Source organism: Podarcis vaucheri, assembly GCF_965113315.1.
Source record: "Podarcis vaucheri genome assembly, chromosome: 4".
Classification (NCBI taxonomy): Eukaryota; Metazoa; Chordata; class Lepidosauria; order Squamata; family Lacertidae; genus Podarcis; species Podarcis vaucheri.
In genome coordinates, this window is record NC_138762.1 from 74422317 (window position 1) to 74445972 (window position 23656).

The 23656-nt window shown below is 43.6% G+C and overlaps 3 protein-coding genes across 3 annotated transcripts in view; 2 read left to right on the top strand and 1 right to left on the bottom strand.

Moving 5' to 3' along the window:
* Nucleotides 1-2946: 2946 nt before the first annotated feature.
* Nucleotides 2947-10258, top strand: SLC25A6 (solute carrier family 25 member 6). Its single transcript, XM_082220168.1, has 4 exons — nt 2947-3167; nt 5639-6125; nt 8213-8353; nt 9636-10258. Exons 1-4 carry the CDS (start codon nt 3057-3059, stop codon nt 9791-9793), a joined length of 897 nt encoding a protein of 298 aa, XP_082076294.1. The 5' UTR covers nt 2947-3056; the 3' UTR covers nt 9794-10258.
* Nucleotides 10259-12558: 2300 nt separating this feature from the next.
* On the bottom strand, nt 12559-21364 carry LOC309530898 (interleukin-5 receptor subunit alpha-like). The gene is made up of 9 exons (XM_082220143.1): nt 21060-21364; nt 19659-19791; nt 19381-19562; nt 18691-18821; nt 17402-17428; nt 16393-16519; nt 14977-15070; nt 14518-14590; nt 12559-12689 (listed from the first exon to the last, which is right to left on the bottom strand). Exons 1-9 carry the CDS (start codon nt 21280-21282, stop codon nt 12606-12608), a joined length of 1074 nt encoding a protein of 357 aa, XP_082076269.1. The 5' UTR covers nt 21283-21364; the 3' UTR covers nt 12559-12605.
* CRLF2 (cytokine receptor like factor 2) overlaps nt 19788-23656 on the top strand; it is a 41210-nt gene continuing 37341 nt past the window's right edge. Inside the window, exon 1 of the mRNA XM_082220147.1 lies at nt 19788-20436. The gene's annotated coding sequence lies outside the window, so the exon portion shown is untranslated. The remainder of the gene's footprint in view (nt 20437-23656) is intronic.

Sequence of the window (23656 nt, forward strand, 5' to 3'; positions counted from 1 at the left end):
ACCAGATCACACATTCTCTTGTGCAGCAATGTTTCACTAGTGCAGTGTTTCTCAAACTTGCGTTCCCCAGTTGTTGGACTACAACTCACACCAACCCTTGCTAGCTGGACCAATGGCCAAGTATGATGGGAGTTGTAGTCCAACAACAGCTAGGGACCCAAACTGAACAGGTATAAGTGACTTAGCAATTTGCTGTGAACATTCTTGCCAGGTTTAGTGGGCATGTAAGAGAAACTACATCCGTATTTGGAGTAGGTCAGCATGGAATAAAACTTCATACCATAAAATATCCCACTCCATTTCAGTAATGGCATCAAAATGTGCAGATGGAGGTGGGTGATGAGGCCCTCCTCTCTGATCCAGAATAATTTAGTTAAATAACACTTCAATAAAAGACATGAATACATATCTCTTTGATTTTTTCAAAAATGTCTTTTCAGAGAACTTGAAATGAATTCAATCAAATGTTCTCAGTGCAGTATTCCTTCCCAGTTCTCTGTCCTAGGAAGCTGTATAGAGAAATGACCGTTTTTATTTAAAACAATAGGTATAAATTGCTTTCTAGATCTGCCAAAACAATTTGTGCTAGTTCTATTGTTTTGTGGGTTTCAAAATATGATTATATACACAGTTTACTTTGCTAAAATTGACAGGACTGGGGTTTTTCAGGGAAGGCATGCAAGTTTTCTCTTTGACCTCTGGTTCACCCCCTGAACCATGCTATACAATCGTTCAGAATACTATCTCCTCTCATCAGATAAAAGGAGGGAAGAGGGCTACTCAAAGCTCACTATAGTAACTTTCCAAAGATTATCAGCAGGTGAGTTACAGATTTTTATTTTCTTGAGCTAATCTTGAAACCATAAATACAAAGCATTAGCAAAGTTCCTTCATACAACATGCAATGTGCAGAGCAAAGGTCTCCCTGATGAATCAAACAAGGAACACTTTATATTGTAACCATTTAATTTGCATTTCAACCATAGAAAATTTCTCCTGAAAGCTTTTTGTTTGTTTTTTACATTGTGTTTCCTCTCTGTGCACCCTCATGTTCCACATGCAACTTATATATTCAGAATGTGTGGTGGTACTTGTTTATTTGTCTGTCAAAAACTTAGTTCTTATTCCTTTTAAGATTGTTCAAAGATATCTAAAATGAAATTTTCCAATCAGTGTGTTAACGATTTAAGTTCCAAAAATGATTTATTACCATATATTTGCATAACCATTTCTGAAATAAAAAATGAGCCTCCTGATATTTTTACTATTAATACAAAAGGAGTCTCTTTCGTTCTTTGAAAAGCACTGTGCAAATTAGCGAAACTATAAATTATCATTGTTTACAATTAGCCTATGTTTAAATTTCCTTTTTCTTTTGAAATCACTTACCGGTAATCATTTCACTGTTAGTGCTAAGTAACAGTCAGAGTATCAATTCAAAGTATCAATTCAAAACAAATCAACAGTTTTTGATAAATTGTTTTTACCTAGGCAAGTTTACTCAGAAGGCCCATTGAGTTAAATGAGATGTTTTCTTGGTAACTGCAGCTTTCAAATAAAAAGGTTGTTTAGTAGTTTGGCTGCAATCCTGTGTTATTTTCTAGTTATGAAATCCCATAAAACCAAGGGTACTTCTGAAAAAATAAGGGTTTTACAAAAAATTGTGAAAGCAAGCTAACAAGTGAAAATGATAAAGCTTAAGCCAAGCCCATCTGCTGATGAAGATTAGGTGTATGTGCTTAATTAAAAATAGTAAAGGAGAATCTAATATTACGTGAAACTTTGAACCATCCCAGCTTGTGGGGTGGAATCACAGCTCAGTAAAGCAGTAACTGTCAATGTGAATGTGTACATATTTTAATACTGTATGTAAAAACAGAGTCCTGCAGCATCTTAAAGTCTACAAAGACACATGCCATGACAATAAATCTATTAGTCTTCTAGCTGTGCCTCCAGACTCTCTTGTTTTGGTTACTACAAACAGGCTGGTCCTCTTGAGTATATAAGGAAACATTACATACAAAAGGGAAATATCCAAGGACTTGCAACAAATATATATGAAAGTGCAGTGTTTCATAAGTGATAACACTGTAATCTTTCTACCCTTCCCTGTCATGTCCTGTTGAAACAGAAGCTGTCAGGCCTCAGCACTATTTGCAGTGTAATATTAATAGTTCGGGACCATAATCTAAAACGGATGTAATATACAGATAGACTCTACAAAGGAATTAAACTGCAACACTGTCATGCACAACGAAGTCTACTAACATTAGGGATTTCAGAGTGCTTTCCTGTAATGCGTTTAGAACCCATTTCAACTTTGCTCGTTCAGGCCAAAGGATGAAGTTACCTCCAATCCAGGTTAAAAGAGTCCTGATAAAGTAACCCACGATAACCAACAGGGTGAACTGCTGGCACAGCAAGCCCAATGCGGAATATTTTCCCGACCCAACGCACATCGGGTACACAAATTAAGTCCCGACGAGTTCAGTGGGATTGACCTCTTGAATTTGGTGCTGCAACCTCGGGGCATTAGCGGGGATCAGGCCCGAGTCAACATGAGCTGACACAATGCAGCCCGCGCTTCCGCTCCCCGCCCCCCGCACCAAAGCACTTGGAGCGCTCACACGTGCACTTTACACGGGAGTAAGTCCGCTGTAACTCCCCCTCGAGCCACAACGGGAATATAGCTCCGACAAGGACCGCAGCCCAGTCATAACACCCACCGGGGTCCGCCATTCCAATTTAATAAAGAATAATGATAATAATAAATTCACTCAACAGCTCTTCATGGGCGGGTTTCCTGGGCAAAGGAAGCGCGTCAAGAGGCCGCCTCTTCCTCCACCGGCGTCTGCGAGGCCGCGGATCCCTCCTCCTTGCGGCTGGCCCGCCAATGGAGCCCGGCGGGCGGAGCCTCCTGAGCCGGCCATTTAGCTCACGAGCCGGGCTGGCCCTTCCCTTTTCGGCGGCCTGAGTTGCGACAGCGCCTGTGGTCTCTCGCCTCGCAAGCCCCTTTCCCCGCACACTCGCCGCTACCAAGCACTACCACCACCGCCATGGCAGACCAGGCCCTCTCCTTCGCCAAGGACTTCCTGGCAGGCGGCGTGGCGGCAGCCATCAGCAAGACGGCCGTGGCGCCCATCGAGCGGGTCAAGCTGCTGCTTCAGGTCAGGCCTCCTCGCGGGGCGCTTTTATTTGTGGGAGGGGGGAGTCTGAAAGAGGGGGCAGGGCTAGGAATGAGGCGTTTGGGGTGCGCGGCCCAGACCCCCCACTGCGCTGCTTTATTTTGTTTTTAATACGCATTCATGTGTGTATGCTTGTGAGGAACTACTTATGCCCTCGAAAGGCCGCTCGTGACGACGGCTGCGGCAAGGACAAGAGAGGCGCCCGCCCCGTGTGAGTCTCTGTGTGTGTCTGCGCGCGCGCGCATGGCTGCCGTTAGGCCGGTTCCGCTGTAGAAAGTTCGTTGGCGGCAGTTTGAACGCGCGCGGCGTTGTTCCCCTCCTTTTCCCCCGCCCCAACCAACACGCAGATGAAAGGGTTCTCTCCTCATGCGCTGGGGGGGGGGGCCGCGCCCGCTTCATTTCCTATGCCCCCCCCTCTTTGTGTAGCGGTGTACTTAAGATGTAGAGGGCGGGAACGCAATGAGAGGTCGAAGGAAGCTGCCGCCGCCATCTTCTTTTGCGGCGACGTGTCGTTGATTGGTGCGACGGCGGCGTAGGGCGTCCGCGCCGATTGGATGCGACCGGCCTCCCGCCTCCGGGTCCCGCCCTTGCTCTCGTCTCGCGAGGCTTGGGCGGGTGACCCCTGCGGAGCGCGCGAGGTCACCGACGCCTGTGCTGCAGTGGGGCCTAAGCCCAAGCCCCTCCCATCGGGCCGCAGCCGGGCGGATGCGTGACTGAGGCGGGGCGGGCTGTGAGACTCCCTATGCGGGCGGGCAGAGCAGGCCTCGCGTTGCACAGAGACACATAGAGCGCGACCTTTTCCAGACTAGTTCCGCCATGTACATCCAAAGGACATCACTTTCTCCTTTGAAATGGGGAGGATATATTCTGGACGGAGAGGGGCCGTCCAGAGCATCCGGCTGGCACGAAGAAGGGCATGAGTTTAATGCTAAACCTCGGCATTGCCCGAAATCCCAGTGAGTCACTGCCTGCCGTTGTAGACAGTTGACCCAGTGGCTGACTTTATTTTTTCAATTTATTGCATTTATATCCCACTTTCTCTCCCCCCCCCCCAAATGAGCTCAAGGTCGCTTACATGTCTCTCCTCATCCTCATTTAATGTCCAGAAACAACCCTGTGAAGTAGCTTAGGCTGAGAGACAGTATCTGGCCCCAAGGTCACCCAGTCAACTTCCTAGCAGAGTGAGGAGTTGAAGTCTGGTCTTCCAGGTCCTTGTCTGACACTTTAACCGCTACGCCACACTGCCACTGACTTGGTATAAGGTGTGTCCTGCATCTACACCCTACGCTACCAGTATGGGCAAAAACCACGAAAGGACAAGGCGGAAGAGATTGTTCTTTGGTAGCTTCAGAACCTGTGATGAACAGTACAATCCTATGCACATTTGTTTTAAAAAGCCGACCCCAACTGAGTTCCTTGGGTCTTCACTCTGTGGTAACTGCATACAGCAGGGATGGTGAACCTGCCACAAGTCCCCATTTGGCCCACAAAGCTGTTTTGGGGCAAGCTATAGCTACCTGCTGTGCATCTGATGTTAGGTGTGGGGAAGTTAAAGGTGGGGCTTTGCCAAACAGGGCTTTGTAGGCCCTGCCAGTTAGCAGTGCCTGGAATTCCTCCATTATACAGAGATTCCTAAGAACTCAACAGCCAGCTGATACTCAGACACACATGGGAACCATTATGATGTTAGGTGATTGACAGTGGGGTTTGAACCACACAAAATTGACCCATGAGTGGGAGAGTTAAGGATCTGGCCTACCAGACCAAAAAGATTCTCTACCACTGATGTACAGAATGGTAACCAAAGCTGTCAGTTTTATGAGTGGAAGCAAAAGGGCACTTAGTTTAGAAATATAAACATATTTATTTAAATGAAAATCCCACAGTTAGCAATGAGGAATGGCTGTACTACTTGTTTAACTTCCTTTAGAAATTAAGTTGCAATAGTTATATCCCTGCTCATTAGTTAAATTTTTACAGTAAGCTGATATTTTCACAGTCTACTTGTGGCTTTAACAAGACTCATTGGAAGAGTAACTACATAGTGAGCTAATAAGAGCATTTCTAAACTGCCAATTCATAGAAAATATGAGGGGAAATTAAAATGATTAGAGAACTAATAACCAACACTGAATTAAATTAATTCTCTGGAAACACTTGTTGAAACAAATGTTTTCAGCAATGACAACATAACCAGAATTGTAGGTGCCTACCTGATTTCAATAGGAATGGTGTACTAATGTCACTATACTAAAGTATAGTTTGAGTAGAAAGTCAATTTTGTTCCTTTAATGACTTAATTGGATTAAATTATTCTATCCCATTTTCTCTAGCTCCCATTGTGACTTCAGATATTTGAAATGTATACTTCAGACTGAACCTGAAAGAATAAAGCTTATTTGGAACCATACAATTTCTCATTTAGAGTAACTGTGAACATCTTTTTCTTGCAGGTACAACATGCAAGTCAACAGATTGCTGCTGATAAGCAGTACAAAGGAATCATTGATTGTGTTGTCCGCATTCCTAAAGAGCAAGGAATGCTGTCCTTTTGGCGTGGGAATTTTGCCAATGTCATCAGATATTTCCCAACTCAGGCGCTCAACTTTGCCTTCAAGGATAAGTATAAGCAAGTATTCTTAGGCGGAGTAGACAAGCACACACAGTTCTGGAGATATTTTGCTGGTAACCTGGCCTCTGGTGGTGCAGCTGGAGCAACCTCCCTCTGCTTTGTCTATCCTTTGGATTTTGCAAGAACCCGACTGGCTGCTGATGTTGGAAAAGCTGGCGCTGAAAGAGAATTCAAAGGCCTGGGGGACTGCCTAGTCAAAATCTTCAGGTCTGATGGTCTGCGGGGCTTATATCAAGGGTTCAATGTCTCTGTCCAGGGAATAATCATCTATAGAGCTGCCTATTTTGGGATCTATGACACAGCAAAAGGTAAATGTGATGGTCAGGCTGATACTGACAAGCAACAGGCCTTGTGTTTTTGCATAGCACCATGTAACTATTGAGATGTGCCTAGTAGCACAAGTAAAACTGATAGACTCATTTGCTATACTATCCACATAGAGGCGGGGGGAAGGAGCTAAACCACAGAAAGTGTTGGTTTACAAAGCCACACAGATTATCTAGGGACGAAAACTCCATGTGAATCAGTTTGACAAAATGAACTATCTTTAAATAGGCATTAGGTTGTGTGTCACTATTTGGTTCTGTACTCGATGATGGAAACCTCTCTTGGAGTGCAGGGAGTGGAACCCTGGGCAGTCACGGTTGAAGAGGGTTATGAAAGAGACTAGGAGGAAAAAGATCAAATGAAATGTTACTTATACTAAAGGGAAAGTTGTAAAAGCTAAAGTGGTTACATTAACTGTTCCTATAATTTTAACTGTAACCAAGTATGTAAATTACCCAAGGCTGTTCATTTAGGGCAGAGGACTAGAGCTTAAATTTAACTCCTGTAATCCCAAAGCTCATATTATTGAGATGGATTTTAGTGGCGATTCTGTATTTAGATGTTCTGGATTTTTGTTAATTAAATAAGGTGTTGACACCTGAATGGAGTATCTTTCTAGGAGCGCATATCTCACTGTCTACCAAAGAGATGACAGGGAGGAGCATATTTTAAAAACAAAACAAGACTTTACTAAAAGAACTGAGGTTGCCTGATCAGAGGTGTCGTTGAAAAATAGCAAAACATTAAAATGTAGGTCATAACTAGCAGTCAGTGAATTCCCCTACAGTGGTGCCTCGCAAGACGAAATTAATTGGTTCCGCAAGTATTTTCTTCTTGCGAGTTTTTCGTCTTGCGAAGCACGGTTTCCCATAGGAATGCATTGAAAATCAATTAATGCGTTCCTAGGGAAACCGCTTGCCAGGCTGGCGGTGCGGAGAAGGGCTTTTCTCCGCACCGCAAGCCTTCAGGACAGGTACGGGAACAGAGGGGAAGGCGCGCAGCGCTTTCCCTCTGTTCCCGGGGCTTGCGTGGGAGGAGGGTTTTTCCTCCCCACCGCCAACATTCAGAACAGCATTCTGAATGTTGGCGATGGGAAGGAAAACCCTCCTCCCACCCCAAGTCTTCAGGAAAGCCATCCGATGCCGGGTGGCGGGAGAAGGTGTCCCCCCCCCCGGCATCGGAGCTTTGTTCCGATGCCGTGCGGCAGGAGGAGGCGTTCCCCCTCCCCCGCCCGGCATCGGAGCTTTGTTCCGATGCCGCGCGGCGGGAGGAGGCGTTCCCCCTCCCCCGCCCGGCATCGGAGTTTCGTTCCGGTGCCGCGCGGCGGGAAGAGGCGTTCCCCCTCCCCCGCCCGGCATTGGAGCTTCGTTCCGGTGCCGCGCGGCGGGAGGAGGCGTTCCCCCTCCCCCGCCCGGCATCGGAGCTTCGTTCCGGTGCCGCGCAGCGGGAGGAGGCGCCCCCCCCCCCCCGCCCGGCATCGGAGCTTCGTTCCGAAGCCGGCAGCGGGAGGAGGTCCGAGGACTGTGGGGAAGACGCGCTGCGCTTCCCCGCTGTCCCTGAGATTTCCCTATGGGCTGTCGTCTTGCGAAGCAAGCCCATAGGGAAATTCGTTTTGCGAAGCGCCTCCGAAACGGAAAACCCTTTCGTCTAGCGGGTTTTCCGTCTTGCGAGGCGTTCGTCTTGCGGGGTACCACTGTATATGGATTCACTCCCTGAGTAAAAGAGGTTACTGTCCATTAGGACGCAAGCAGACTAGAACTTCAGATTTGACCATACATACTAGCTGCAGTGTTAGTCACAAGGGATTATACACCTTCTCTAGTAACTAGATATTGAGAAAAGGCTCCATTAGTTGTGTGTTAATGGCTGAATGATAAAACAGAGGTAAACAGAGTTGCCTGTAATATGATCTTCTATATTAACCAGGAAGGCAAAATTCAACAGTTGAGCATTATTTCATGATACACCATAAAGTGCCCCAAAATACGTATTCAAATGTTGCGTAATGGTAAACAGATCCTTTCTTCAATTTTCAAAATGATGCAGAAGTTTTGTTTTTTCATTATAGGTATGCTCCCAGATCCTAGAAACACTCACATTTTTATAAGCTGGATGATTGCACAATCAGTGACTGCAGTAGCTGGTGTGGTTTCCTATCCATTTGATACAGTGCGACGTCGAATGATGATGCAGTCTGGACGTAAAGCAGGTAAGCAGCACATAAAAATAAGCCAATTTTACATTAAGCATCAGCCTGATAGTCCTGTGCTGCAAGGAATTTCATGCAGATGTTTGCTTGAAATTGAATGGAAACCTAGTGAGCAGGCTAACAGAGGAGAGAGCAGAGTGCTAGATCTCTTCTGCATTTCCCACATTGAAATCACTGGGTTGCTGCAAGAAGGTCAGAACTTGCCATCTTTAACAGGGTAATAAGTAATGTTTATGGGCTATTAAGGGGGACGCAGGTGGCGCTGTGGGTAAAACCTCAGCGCCTAGGACTTGCCGATCGCATGGTCGGCGGTTCGAATCCCCGCGGCGGGGTGCGCTCCCGTCGTTCGGTCCCAGCGCCTGCCAACCTAGCAGTTCGAAAGCACCCCTAGGTGCAAGTAGATAAATAGGGACCTCTTACCAGCCGGAAGGTAAACGGTGTTCCGTGTGCTGCGCTGGCTCGCCAGATGCAGCTTATCACGCTGGCCACGTGACCCAGAAGTGTCTGCGGACAGTGCTGGCTCCCGGCCTATAGAGTGAGATGAGTGCACAACCCTAGAGTCTGGCAAGACTGGCCCGAAGGGCAGGGGTACCTTTACCCCTTTACCTATGGGCTATGTGGCTTTTGATTATTTTTGGTGGCATATGTGAGCACTTTTATGCTGGGTGGAATGCAATACCACACTCTTGATTGTGCTGTTCTGGGTGTTCTCCCAACCCCCCCCGGGAGAGGTGCAGGGGGAAGAGAGAGGGGAAACGCCCCATTGCGCTAGTGGAAGTGATTGCTCTGGCTTCCACTAGCACACTAGTTTAGGTGAATCTGGCGCTGTGTTTCAAATTTGTTTCTGTTCTACTAAGCTTCAGACACCATATATATAGACTTCGCATTGATTCTACATAAGTAGTTAATATTTAACTCCTGTTAATACTCATTGTAATTTAGTTCTTCTGGGGTCACCGGACGAGACTGCCCTCATATAAGCATTGTAAAATCGGCTTAGTAGTAACAACTGGGATCCTTCTTCTACCCTACACCCACCCCCAATAAAAGCAGTATATTATCTAGTTTCAGAGTAATATTTGAAGAACAACTTTCTGTGCATAGGTTCTACAGTGTGTTAGCTCTGTACTGCTTTTACATTTCTCTGGACAGAAATTAACATGATAGTCCTGCTGTCCTTGAAACTTTTTATTTATTAAATTTATATACTGCCCTTCATCAAAAGATCTCAGGTTGGTTCACAGAATAAATGCTTCAAATAATGAACTTATTTATCCTACAGCTGACATCATGTACTCTGGAACAATTGACTGTTGGAAGAAGATTGCAAAAGATGAAGGTGGAAAGGCTTTCTTCAAGGGCGCATGGTCTAATGTTCTTCGAGGCATGGGTGGTGCTTTTGTGCTTGTGTTGTATGATGAGTTCAAGAAAGTCATCTAAAAATACCCTTACTAGAATTGTAAGTTAAATTGACAGATCATGTAGAATAACTTGCCATTATGGACCATTGATCTTTGAAAAATTCCTGTGTGGAGTCTTATTTATCGGGGCCAGATTGTGTTTAAGTAGGGCTAGAAACTGCCTTCAGTGAACTGATAACACTTTGAGATACCATTATTCCGGCATTGAAACAGACAACTCAGCTTACTGAGTTTGTCTGTTTCTGGTGATAATCGTAGTGCTAGCAGTTCTGGGTCCAAGGCAGCTGAACTTCACTGAAGAGCAGCCTGAAGTTTCAAGTCCTATCTTAGAGGACCATAAAATCATGTTTTGAGAAGTATTCATTTAACAAATCATGTTTTTCCACTTGTACTTAAGCACTATGTACTGTTTGCACAGCTGAACATCTAGCATTTGTGTTCTCAGAATTGAGGCATTCTGTGAAATAAACAAAATTAACTCTGATGTATTGAATTTACTGTTATAACTTGATGTTCAGGGTCATGCCTGCTATGCAGTATGGTACTTCTACCAGCTTCATATAGGGGAGGGAACACGGATGAAAAATTAAATTGGTGCAGCAGGATTTTGTAGAGGAGTGGGCCTAGCTGAGGGGTGGGTAACATTTGAATTTGACTTGGCTTGGCACTGCAAATACCACATTTGATCACTGGACATTAATGATTGAACTTCCACTTTTAAATTAAATGAGATCTACTTTCTGAGACTTCCAGAGGTTTGACTACATCTTTATGACAAATGGGCAAAATAGTTTGATTTAGAATCCAAGGAACCTGTTTTGAATATGGTAACGCTAGAACCTGCAAAATAATTTTTAAAAAATGGCTTGGCAATGCTTATGTACATAATTTGGGCCCCAAAAAAGAAGTGGTGGGAAGCACAGTATAAAACCACATTGGAAAGCAGGTAGGTGGATTTGAAATAATTTGGATTTGTACAGCTGGTGGTTGTAATTTGACATCAGCTGTCAAATTAACAAAGTGAATGAAGCAGCACTTCAGAGCAATATAGTTCATTCATAAATAGATAAGGTATATTCAGTGTTTCCTTTGTATATGCATAGTACAAGAAGAGCATTTTAATAGCCCAAATTCATGATTCTCTGCTTTGAAAAACATTAGATAAATCATAGAATTGTGGAGTTGGAAGGGACCTCAAGAGTCATCTATTCTAACCCCCTGCAACACAGTAATATTTTATAGCATGACTAGCTCTGATGCAACTATTCTAGTGATGCTTAGGATTACACAGTACATTAGAAATGGTTTTTATAAACCTTTATTAACTCCTTTAGCAAGAGGAATTAAGAGCTAAAAACGCTAATGATATTTGTAAAATCTCAGTGCAGGGCACAAGACATTAATACACTAAAACTTAAAATCACAACACATGAATGCGGAAGTATCACAATAATGATCACTTAAAGCTTGGCTGGCAATAAAAACCAGCAAAATGTAAGATTAGCTAATCAACTGAGTGTCTTAACAGGCTTGTCGTCAAAAAGCCTTGTTGGCCAATAAGGCTCATTTATTGGAGCAGTGGGCATCTTAAGAAAATGTTGAGATCTTGATTTCGATGAAGCATGGCAAAGATAGACTACAAACATTGCAGTAGCCCCTGTCCTTTAGAGTAGTGTTTCCCAAACAGTTAAGTTCCCCAACCCTTCTGAATTTAGTGCACCCAATCTATAACCCTTTATATTTTAGGGGACAGAAATTTTGTGTAGATAGTTCAGCTGCATCTACCTTGCTGTCATCATTGCCACTTCCTTGTGTAGCAAAATGACACCTGACTTGATTTCTGTGTTGGCCCCTAGAGTTGGATATATATATATATATAACACAGTGGTGCCCCGCAAGACTAATGCCTCGCAAGACGGAAAACCCGCAAGACGAAAGGGTTTTCCGTTTGCGAGTTGCTTCGCAAGACGTATTTCCCTATGGGCTTGCTTCGCATAGGGAAATCTCCGGGGACCTCTTTTAAATGCTGGCGGTGGGGAGCAAAGCCTCCCCTCCCCTCTGGCCTTCAGAAGAGGTCCAGGAAGGCCGGCGGGGGCCGAAAGGCTTTGCTCCCCACCGCCAGCATTTAAAAAGCAGTCCAGGATAGCTATCCCGGACGGCTTTTGAAGGCAGGCGGGGGGGGGGAAGCAAAGACTTTTGCCCCCCGCTGGCCTTCAGAAGAGGTCCTGGACCTCTTCTGAAGGCCGGCGGGGGGCGAAAGTCTTTGTCCCCCCTGCCTGCCTTCCCAGAGGCTTTTAAATCGCCCCGGACAGCGGAGAAGTCCTCCGCTGTCCTGGGGTTTTTTAAAATGCTGGGGGTGGGAAGAAAAGCCCTTGTCCCCCCCCCAGCCTTCAGAAGAGGTCGGGGGACAGACTGTCCCCGGACCTGGTCTGAAGGCGGTTTCCATAGGAACGCATTGATTGATTTTCAATGCATTCCTATGGGAAACCGTGCTTCGCAAGACGAAAAACTCGCAAGAAGAAAAAACTTGCGGAACGAATTAATTTCGTCTTGCGAGGCTCCACTGTGTATATATATATATATATATATATATCCAAGTGTGGGTGTGGGTGTGTGTATACACACACACACACACACACACACACACACACACAAGCTTCTTTCTCTAGCTGTTACTTGCATAGGAAACCTATCCTTGGCATTGTCTTCCAGTGTGCTTGAGTAGCAGCTTTTGTACTTGTATACATGCATTTGCAGCTGAGACGAAAGGAAGCACCAAAATAATAGCATTTCCCTAATTTATTTGGGGTAGCAGCTGGCTAGTGAAAATCTCATTGTTTTTGCAATTCGCAATTCATTTCTTCAACCACTGTTATTTTTTCATCTGCTGCTGGCATCAGGTCCACCCATGTTTTCTACAAAAAGGGAAAAGAAAAATCCCCTTAAGGTTAATTCCTAAGGCGCGTGACCACTTCAGTTTCACTTCTTTATTACAGCTCATAACACAAAGTTCTGCTAGCATAGCCAGTATTGAAGAATGGTGTGCTGGTGGTTGAGTTTTCCACAGTTCCTTCAACATTTAGAAAATGACAAAAATGACAAATGGAAGCTGCAGCAAACACTTTTTGCAATGCAGCTTTTCCTCTGTAATATATTTTCAGTTCAGCCCTGTTTCAAATTTCCACAGAGTGGCTAGGTAAACACAGCCAGGTGGGTGGGGTAGAATTATTATGGTTTCAATATCTCCAATTACATTAAAACTTACTTGAAAGTCCCATTTCTTTTAGATGAAACTAAGCAACTACCCTTGGCACTAAAATGTCAGTAAAATTACTAGTTTCTTACACAGGCCTTCCACTGATGGAGCTAGTTAGGTGAATCCCACCCATTATAACTAGAAACTCTTACATTTTTTGTTTTTATGACCACACAGATAGGTTTGGGGAAGTGGTTACAGTGTTTGGAGACTTCCATCGTTCATACACGATGCTTCAGGGTTCCGTCCTCTCCCCCATGCTTTTTAATATCTATATGAAGCCGCTGGGAGAGATCATCAGGGGGGTTTGGGCTGGGTGTTCATCAGTATGCAGATGACACCCAGCTCTACCTCTCCTTTAAATATGAACCAGTGAAGGCTGTGAAGGTCCTGTGTGAGTGCCTGGAGGCGGTTGGAGGATGGATGGCGGCTAACAACAGATTGAGGTTGAATCCCGACAAATCAGAAGTACTGTTTTTGGGGGACGGGGCGGGTGGGTGTGGGGGATTCCCTGGTCCTGAATGGGGTGGGGTAACTGCCCCTGAAGGACCAGGTGCGCAGCCTGGGAGTCATTTTGGATTCACAGCTGTCCATGGAGGTGCAGGTTAATTCTGTGTCCAGGGCGGCTGTCTACCAGCTCCATCTGGTATGCAGGCTAAGACCCTACCTGCCCGCAGACTGTCTCACCAGAGTGGTGCATGCTTTAGTTATCTCCCGCTTGGACTACTGCAATGCACTCTACATGGGGCTACCTTTGAAGGTGACCCGGAAACTGCAATTAATCCAGAATGCGGCAGCTAGACTGGTGACTGGGACTGGCTGCTGGGACCACATAACACCGGTCCTGAGAAATCTGCATTGGCTCTCAGTACGTTTCTGAGCACAATTCAAAGTGTTGGTGCTGACCTTTAAAGCCCTAAACGGCCTCAGCCCAGTATACCTGAAGGAGCGTCTCCACCCCCATCGTTCAGCCCAGACACTCAGATCCAGCGCTGGGGCCTTCTGGCAGTTCCTTCATTGCGAGAAGTGAGGTTACAGGGAACCAGACAGAGGGTCTTCTCAGTAGTAGTGCCCACCCTGTGGAACACCCTCCCTTCAGATGTGAAGGAAATAAGCAGCTATCCTATATTTAAAAGACATCTGAAGGCAGCTCTGTTTAGGGAAGTTTTTAATATTTAATGCTGTACTGTTTGTAACACTTGATTGGGAGCCGCCCAGAGTGGCTGGGGAAACTCAGCCAGATGGGCGGGATATAAATTATAAATAATAATAATTACACAATTGTGGAAATATTTTACTAGACTAGACAAAATTCTAGCATGCAAACATCTCTAGGAATGGGGGAAACTGCTAGATCAGCAATTTCATGGCACCTTCCATGTGGCAGTAAGCAATCACATAGCATTACTTTGTGAATTACAGCCATTCATCTTTAAATTGTTTTAAAAACTGGCAGAATACTGCATTCAAGGCATTCTAGAACTTACCACATTCTCATATTGCCAAAGAACATCTTTTGGTTGTGGAACTGGAAAAGTTAGGCATCTCCATATGTGGAATCTGCAGGGAGGAAAATGTAGGGCTTTGACCAGGGTCTCAAATCCTGTTCTCCCTAATCCATATCCTCTTGCCTGCAGATGGAGAGCTTCATGCTTAGAAGGGGAGCACTCACCCAAACAGCATGCACAGATAGGACATATATTGAATTATGCACTATATGTACTGCATTGTCTTAAATCTATAACAGATTCATTCAGCATTTTGATTAGAATATTAATACGTTAGATTTTCATTTAGTGTTTTCAGGTCTTCTAGAAATGTTGAATTTTTCAGATCTTTTGGTTAAAATCCTAACAAAGAATACTCAGGCTTGTCAAATCTCAGAACAATGGTAATTAAAAATGCTAGCCATTTTCTAGATGCAGGTAAAATGCATTGTGTTTTACCTTTTCCAGATCAAAATCAGGAGCAAGATTGTTATGACGGTCCCAAGTACTACAAATATTAATAATTCTGTAGGAAAAGGATTGGGGTCAGTACCTGAAAAGATAGGAAGGCATTAGTGCTAAGTGTATCATAAACACAGGCCCAGCATCAGCTTGTGATGTGGTTCTGGTCCTTAAAGGAGCACCAGACCTGGTAACAACCACAGCCTCTCTTGCCCCTTGGCTCTGTCCACATTGCTTGCTGGGATGGGGGCTTCCAGAGTAGTGCTTTTGGGGAACAACCAGGATGGTGTTTTGCAAATCAAGCATCAGTCTTATATAAGCACACACGTACGGCAGTGTCAATCAACTGATCTGTCTCGCCAGAGTAAGGTTACCAGATGTCCCCGTTTCCCGAGGACAGTCCCCGTATTTACAAATCAGTCCCCATACAAAATCCACTGAAGTTGAAAAGTGTCCCTGGATTTATTGGAAAAAATCTGGTAACCTTACGCCAGAGTGGTACATGCTCTGGTTATCTCCCGCTTGGACTACTGCAATGCACTCTACATAGGGCTACCTTTGAAGGTGACTTGGAAACCAACTAATCCAGAATGCAGCAGCCAGACTGGTGACTGGGAGCGGCCGCCGAGACCATAGAACACTGGTCCTGAAAGACCTACATTGGCTTCCAGTACATTTCTGAGCACAATTCAAAGTGTAGGTGCTGATCTCTAAACATGAAATGGCTTCAGCCCAGTATACCTGAAGGATCGTCTCCACCCCCATCATTCAGCCCAGACACTGAGATCCAGCTCTGAGGGTCTTCTGGCAGTTCGCTCACTGTGAGGTCATAGGGAACCAGGCAGAGGGCCTTCTTGGTAGTGGTGCCCGCCCTCTTGAATTCCCTCCCATCAGATGTCAAGGAAATAAACAACTATCTGACTTTCAGAAGACACCTGAAGGTAGTCATTTTAGGGAAGTTTTTAGTGTTTGGTGTTTTATCGTGTTTTTAATATTCTGTTGGGAGCCACTCAGAGTGACTGGGGAAACCCAGCCAGATGGGCGGGGTACAAATAAAAAAATAAATTGTTGTCGTTGTTATTAAAGTTCCATTTCTAAGCAACAGGGGGACTGACACTAATATCATTCTTGATGTCTGTAAGGCTCAACTGCCAGAAACTTTCTGTAAGTCCTAGAAGCTGGAAGTCTTGGAAGTATGGGCTGTTTTCTTTCAAAAAAATATTTAATCTACAAATTTATATAGTTCTGCATGCTGAGGGAGTCCTCTGAATAGATATATATATATAAACATTTTTGGATGGCTTTGTTTCTCAGGCTGATCGAGGCACACAAACACCTGAGTTTACCATTAGAGAGAATAACAGAGAAAGGGCCAATGGAAAAAAATATATATAAATAAATCTGTAATCTTACCAAACACAATTGGTTTACTCCAGTCACTCCACTGTGTCCCAATGGGACAATACTGTCCAGCTGAACGGAGCCTCAGTGAGTATTTCCCACGTACTGTGTAATTTTGGTGGGTTTGTCCACTTGTTAACTAAAAGTAGAAGATTAATCTGCTTTATGTCTTTGTAGGTGAAATAGCATGCCAATTCACATTCATCAACTTATTATTTCATAAACTTACACACCAGGAAACAAACCTCAAACAGTTAAGAAAAATAAAACAAGAAAATCAAGAACAATTTACAGGCATGTTTTAAAGCATACTGAAACAGATTAAATGAGACTCTTAATCTTAGGGTTGTGTGTTTGAGCCCTACATTGAGGCAAAGATTCCTGCATTGCAGTGGGTTGGACTAGATGACTCTTGGGGTCCCTCCCACCTTCTACAAGTCTGTAATTCTGGGACACCTGTTTGATCTCAATAGGCAGGGAGTTCCAAGGTACAAGTGCTACTACACTAAATGATTAAGTTCTTACAAATGCAGAAGGGGTCTTATGTGGCACCTGTAGCAGCCACATCTTAGGTGTATGTTTATTATATTTTGTATATAGGCACTTGTTGACTTCCCCATTCTAGATAATGGGGAAGTCGCCTAAGGCTTTGGAAATGGAAGGTAATCAGATCTGAAGCACAATGTCACATTGAATATCTGAAGCAATGAAGCAGGTTCCAAACCAAATATTTATTTTACTTTGTGTTGCCCATCTTTTGAGGATTCTGGATATTTTTTTTGCTATATTTTCCCTTTTGGACCAAATCTGGACACCTAGATAGAACACCCAGTCAGATGGGTGGGGTATAAGCAATAAAATATTATTAATTAATTAATTTCAGAATGCTGTGGGCAAAGAATACTATGCTGCCTTCTTAATATTTATAGCCTAGCTTTCTTCCAAGGTAGCATACACATGATTCTCCCGTTCTAAAATTCAGTTCACATGCCTCATGTTTATATAAGATAACAATACTTACTGTTGAAATCTGGCCTCTGATTTCATCCTTAGAGACAAAAAAGGAACGTTTTTAGTTGGTTTTCATTGTACTTTTTCAAAGTATGCTAGCTTTCACAAATTTGGCTGTATACCTTAATTAGCAAGGAAGGCAAAAGTAGTCAAGAGTAACCGATAATATCGGAGGAGAGAGGGCTGACTTCCTTGTGGGTGGATTATTAACTTCCCCCACAATCTTCTCTCTTTTTCATTGTGTAACACACACACACACACACACACACACATTATAAACATAAATATTAAAAGAAGACAAATGAGTTATAGAAGTTCACATTTTTCCATACATTAATAGATGTGAAACTTTACAAAATGGTGTTTGGCTTCCCACAAGTGCTGACCATAAAGCACCAGGAAACCATTTTGCATTCCTATAGACTAAGGGTGGGAAAACTGTGATCCACCAGATGTAGGGGGATCCTGTCATCTATTGGCCTATGCTAACTGGGGCTAAGAGGAGGACCACAAATAGGCCTCCATTGTTATAGTGCAAGGATTTGGAAGACCAGCTTGTGATGTATATAGGAACTCAGCAAATAAATGTATCTCCACAATCCAGTCGTTATTTTAAATATGTAGGATAGACCTGGCATTTGTGTACCAACATGCATACCTAAATTGAGCCACACGGCATGAAGCTAGGAAGGGTGAGATTTCAGAAACTAACATAGTTGCTGGATGCTTCTGCACATGGTTACATTGAGGCACCTGCATGTATGGGGTGATGGTATATGCTGGTCAATGTAGCTCACACATTGCAACCTTGACATCACCATGAAAGACGGATGATGTGTCTATCCTCTTGGGGACTTTCTAGACTATATTGCAGACATTGGCTTTTGACTGAGAACAAAAGAGCCAAGAAACATTAGTTGGATTCAGATAAAATACTTTAAGCTTTTTCTAATAAGGAGGCTCAACAAATGAACTGGAAAGCGAGGCTGCAATGCAGAATTTGTTGGGAGGTCATCCCACAAGAAAAGTATCACTCTATTTTATCTGAGGATTTTCTTTACTCATGAAAGAACTGTACGCTACTCCATCTCTACCAACCAAAACCTATCTAAGAATTACCATTCACCCTGGTAGATAGGAAATAGCAGTCAAACTAAATTCCATGTACTTTGAAATTGGAAAAATTTTCAAAATGTGAAATGTTTCTTTCACCATGAATTTCTATATCAGATATCCGCATGTTACTAGCAAAGGTAACAAAAAGCTATTCAACAAGCAAAACCACAATTAACCTCTTACCTTTATTTCATACTTAAAGCAGTAGTCTGCGTTATCTTTAAAGGCACAGGGAGGGGGTTTCCATTGTACTTTGCACCCCCACGGCTGTTCATGACAATTCCAAGTGATATCTGCTGGTGGAGTAAGTTTTTCTGTAATGAAATAGCCTGTATTTTACTTGACAGGTGGAGAGCTGTGAAATTTCAAGGGCATCTGAGTGGTCAACTTCCCTGCTTCCAGTTCCTAAGCATTTCATATTCACATACATTGTGGGTAGGTGTCACTCGGCTTTTAGCCAGGAATTTTGTGGTGAGAGGTCTTGAAGGGGTACAGGGTATGTGAATGCAGGCAGACAAATACATCTCTGAGGTTTCTTTAATTTTACAAGCATTTTTTTAAAAAAGGACTAGAGAAGGGATGAGGGATTTCTGACTCCACAGCCAGCCTAGCCTGTGATCAGGGGTGAAGAGATTTAGAGTCTAATAATATTGGAGGTAGAAGACAGAAGTGAAGACTTGAAGACAGAAGTGCCTGGTGTGCTCTGGTCCATGGGGTCACGAAGAGTCGGACACGACTAAACGACCAAACAACAACAACAACAATATTGGAGGTCCACAGCTTCCCCATCTCTGATTTATAAGGTATCTCAAGATATCTAATTTTTTGCACTATGAGTAAACGAACAAACAAACCCCACCCTCCTTCTCTTACCATGATCGAAAGGCCAGAATTGCTGATCCAAAGGCTGAACCAGTGATTCTTTGCTTGATCCATTCACTCTGAGGGTAATATGATTCCCAGGAACTTTTATATTAGGAAAATGGCAGCCAACATGCCTTCCAAGTTTATTATTTTTGTACTGGGGGCATTCTGTCTCTTCGCCATTGTTTTCGCTGCATGCCAAAACATTTTGTTAAAAACCCAGCCAGGAACAGCATACTCTAACCATTCTCTTCCCCACCCCCATTTAAGAAATGAAAATGAATTACTGATATATCAAGTATAGAAAATACTGGACGTCTTTAGGAACATTCCTGTCAGTATCCCAAGTGCAATTCATTGAGGTAACACGAACTGTGTAAATGATACAGGATAAATTTTCAGCTGATGTCCCATTTTGTCCTGGGGAGAAAAAATAGGAATGGTCAGTGTGTGTGTGTGTGTGTGTGTGTGTGTGTGTGTGTGTAGCTCTGAGGCTGCATACCTGCATTGATTATCCTATATGTGTTTTATGAGATCAAACAATGCAAAGTGCTTCCTTTTTTTAATGTCAAGTGGCTTTTCAACACAGTTTCCACCACCAATGTTTATCCCTAGTGGGGATGTGATTCTCTATTGCTTACCTGCTGTCAGAGACTGGGTTGAGGAGTACAACTCTGATGACGAATGGCGGGAGCCTACCCCTCCCCCTGCTCATGGCCAGGATCCTGAAACTCCACAGGAGCAGTGGAGTAGTGTTGATTAGGAACAATGATTTGCTGAGGGGCACAGTTCAGAAGACAATAGTTGGGCAGAACTAGGAGGTGAACAGCAAGAAGAATGGGAAGAGAGTGAACTAGCTGACACTCTCTCACTGGAAGTTGTGCAGGCTCTGAGATTAGATAAGGTGACTGCGCAAAAGGCTCAAAGGTTGAGAGATCAGGTGGCTAGGAGGCGAGAGGACGGATGTGACTAGAGGGAAGTGGACAGAACCTTAATTGGGATCACCTGCACTCTGAGAATGGTCGCTTGCTCTTTTGCTCTGTACATTAAACATTTCTGTTACTGGTAAGAGACTGCTTTCTCTTTGTACTGCTTAACTACAGCCAAGAGGGGAGGAAGCAGAGTCCCTAAAGTCTGACACCTGCTCATTTCAGCTTCCGTTGAGCCTGTTCATGTAGCTGCTTGTTCATGTAATTTCATGGCAATTTCATTCCTGTTTGCTGCAGTTTCTGGGAACTTCATGATTTGTTTTATATCTCATAGTTGTTTTTGTATCATCTTTAGCAGACACAAATGCTCCCTACTGTAATATGTTATTTGTTTATGGTACCTAACTAATCTTCTTCAAGTATCCATCTGCCCTGAGGTGTATTGTGTGCCTACATATGTGTATTATATATGTGTGCGTGTGAGAGAGAGAGAGAAATCTTCAAGAAAACATGCTTTTTTATCTCTCCTCATTTTCCATCTTACACCCACATAAGAACCAACCCTACCCCAAAACTAAAATGCCTCATTCACCCACACATTAATGAACTACTTTGGTAATAAATACATTTCCTTCCACTCTGACTTTGCCTGCTCTCCACTGTTACTCAACTGAGCTTCCACAATTCCAACCTTCCGCAATTCTAACCATATCTATGCTAAAGTAAGTCCCACACAGTTCAATAGAAATGTATACTTACCCTGATTATTCGCAAAAGTAATAAAGAAAACAGAGCAGAACACTGTGAGGCAACTCATGTGAACAAATCCTATATTGGGCACCATACTGATTTTTCGTTTTTTATATAAATACACAGCAAGAAATCCTAAAATGAAAAAAAGAGTTTGTTTTATTTCATTGTTCTGCCACATTTTCATTGGAGTGGTATTCTTTGAAGTTACTCTATTAGGAGAATGGAACATTCTTTCCCTCTCATCTCCCTTTATGTCCACCCTGTACCCTCCCTAAATCTGCTCCAGAGGATTTGAGGGAAACCCAGGAAAGGTATGAAAGGTTCACGATGTTGAAAGGATTGGGATAGTAGATATATTCTATTATCCCTGCTGTGTTTCCCCCCACCCCCACCAATGAAAAATGGGTGATGTATTTGTGAAAGGTTATGAATGTGGCCCCTTGTTATCTGCTGGGTGGGGAGTTGTTCTTACCGTCTCTTCTTACAGGCTCAATAAGGTTGTAGTGAAGAGAAGTTGTGGCAGTGCAGAGAGAAAGCAAGGATATATATGTTGCTTTCATAAGGAGCGTTGCATCATGAACTTCCTTCTTTCACTTCCAATTTACAGTAAGTGAATAAGAAAGAACAAAGTAGTGGGATGCTTTCTCTTACTCTTGAAGGCCTTTCTGATGCCTTCCTTATATTCTTGATACTGCCTGAAGAAGAATTCGCCATGTACAGGCCCACTGAACAAATATATCTCCTAGAGAGATCATTGTCAAAAGCTTTTGTTCATAAATGATATGATGATTAAAAACTCCAAATTCAGTGTATGGGCGGGGTTCACCAAGGGGTTCTGGACATAAGAGACCTCCTGGTGTTCTGAGGATCCTTGGGACCTGGAGAAAAGTGTCTGAAGCCTTCACACCCACAGTTTTCTAATTAAAGTAACAGACATGGGGAAATTCAGGAAATTCTCATCACAGGCCATCTCAGTTGTCACAGTTGCCTCACTAAGAACAACCACTTCCTGTCTTTAATGTCAGCCAAAAGTTTCCTTTTTGGGGAGTTCCTATTTTCACATCTTCTTAGCCCAGGAAAGACAATAGCTTGTGGGCTGCAGAGTGTTCTTTCGTTGAATGACAGTTGTCACCATGGCGTTCTGAAGTTGCAAACAAGTTTCTGTCAATATAGTATACTTCATGAGGGAGAGCTTCAGTTTTACTCCTGAGGCTGCAATGGATATCCACTGGGAACTCAACCCAGGATATTTCCACTGTTATGCTCAGGAAAATAATATTCTAATCAACAGAAACGACGTGTATCATATCTAGTCACCATTCCCTTTATTTCTGATATTCAGCCTTTGCTTATGTAGCTGATGCACAAGAGAGAGGTATCAGCAAGCTTGGAAGAATTCTAAGATTTGCCGAACCCCAAAAATAGGGGGGATAGATAGATAATAAGATAGAACCCCAACTCACCCAAACAGGCCAATAGTATTTGTACTCAGTGGGTTTCCAATGCCTGGTTAAAAGTCTGTCCTGATGGAGCTGTACACGAACAACTTTGAAGGGTGTTTCATAACTGTGGGGACACCACCGAATAGCTCCTTTCTCTCATGCTCACCAATCTAATTGATCTTACCAATTGGACTACTAGCAAGACCTCTGAAGCTGCCCTTAAGACATAGAGAGGTTTACTTTGGCACAATAAAATTGCCAACCTGTAGAGAACCTGCAAGTTTTGTTCTGAGTGGTGCATAAAAGCTGGGTGGTGATGGAAAAGGGATGATTTCAATTGGAAGTGTCATTGTCCCAATCTGAATAAGCTCCATCTTCCACAGCTGCTATTAACACCCCACAAAAAACCCCATGGGAAGATAAGGATCTCCTGTTTCGTGTCTATTTTGGTCCTAAGTTTTATAAGGTACCACAAGACTGAGCTGTTTTAACAAAATATTCAGTGATTTGCATAATAAACCGCTCCCATAACTATAGGGTTGGATCTAATTAAATCATATTTAAGAGTAGACTCATTAACTAACAAATCCATGGATTTCACTGTGTCTACTCTAAACGTGAGTTTAGGGAGATCTCCCTGGATTAAAACCCATGCCCAAATTAACGTAACATCAGGTAGTGTGGTACCACACAGTTACACAATTGATGGATAGACCCCAACTGACCTCTTCCTCTTTGTGGGAAGCAGCAGAAATTATAGGAAACAGCTGTGACTCAAACAGTGGGGAACATGTGGCTAAAGCTGAAGAATATTTCTGTCTACCGTATATACAGTGGTACCTCTGGATATGAACGGGATCCGTTCCAGAGCCCCATTCGCATCCTGAAGTAAACGTAACACGCGACTGCACGTGCGCGGGTCGCGTTTCGCCGCTTCCGCACATGCGTGTGATGTCATTTTGAGCGTCTGCGCATGTGCGAGCGGCGAAACCCAGAAGTAACGGACTCCATTACTTCCATTACCTGCGGGGCGCAATCCGAAAATATTCATCCCAAAGCTACATCAACCTGAGGTATGACTGTACTTGGGTATAAGCTGACTTTTTCAGCACATTTTTTATGCTGAAAAAGCCCCCCCCCCAGCTTATACTTGAGTGAGGC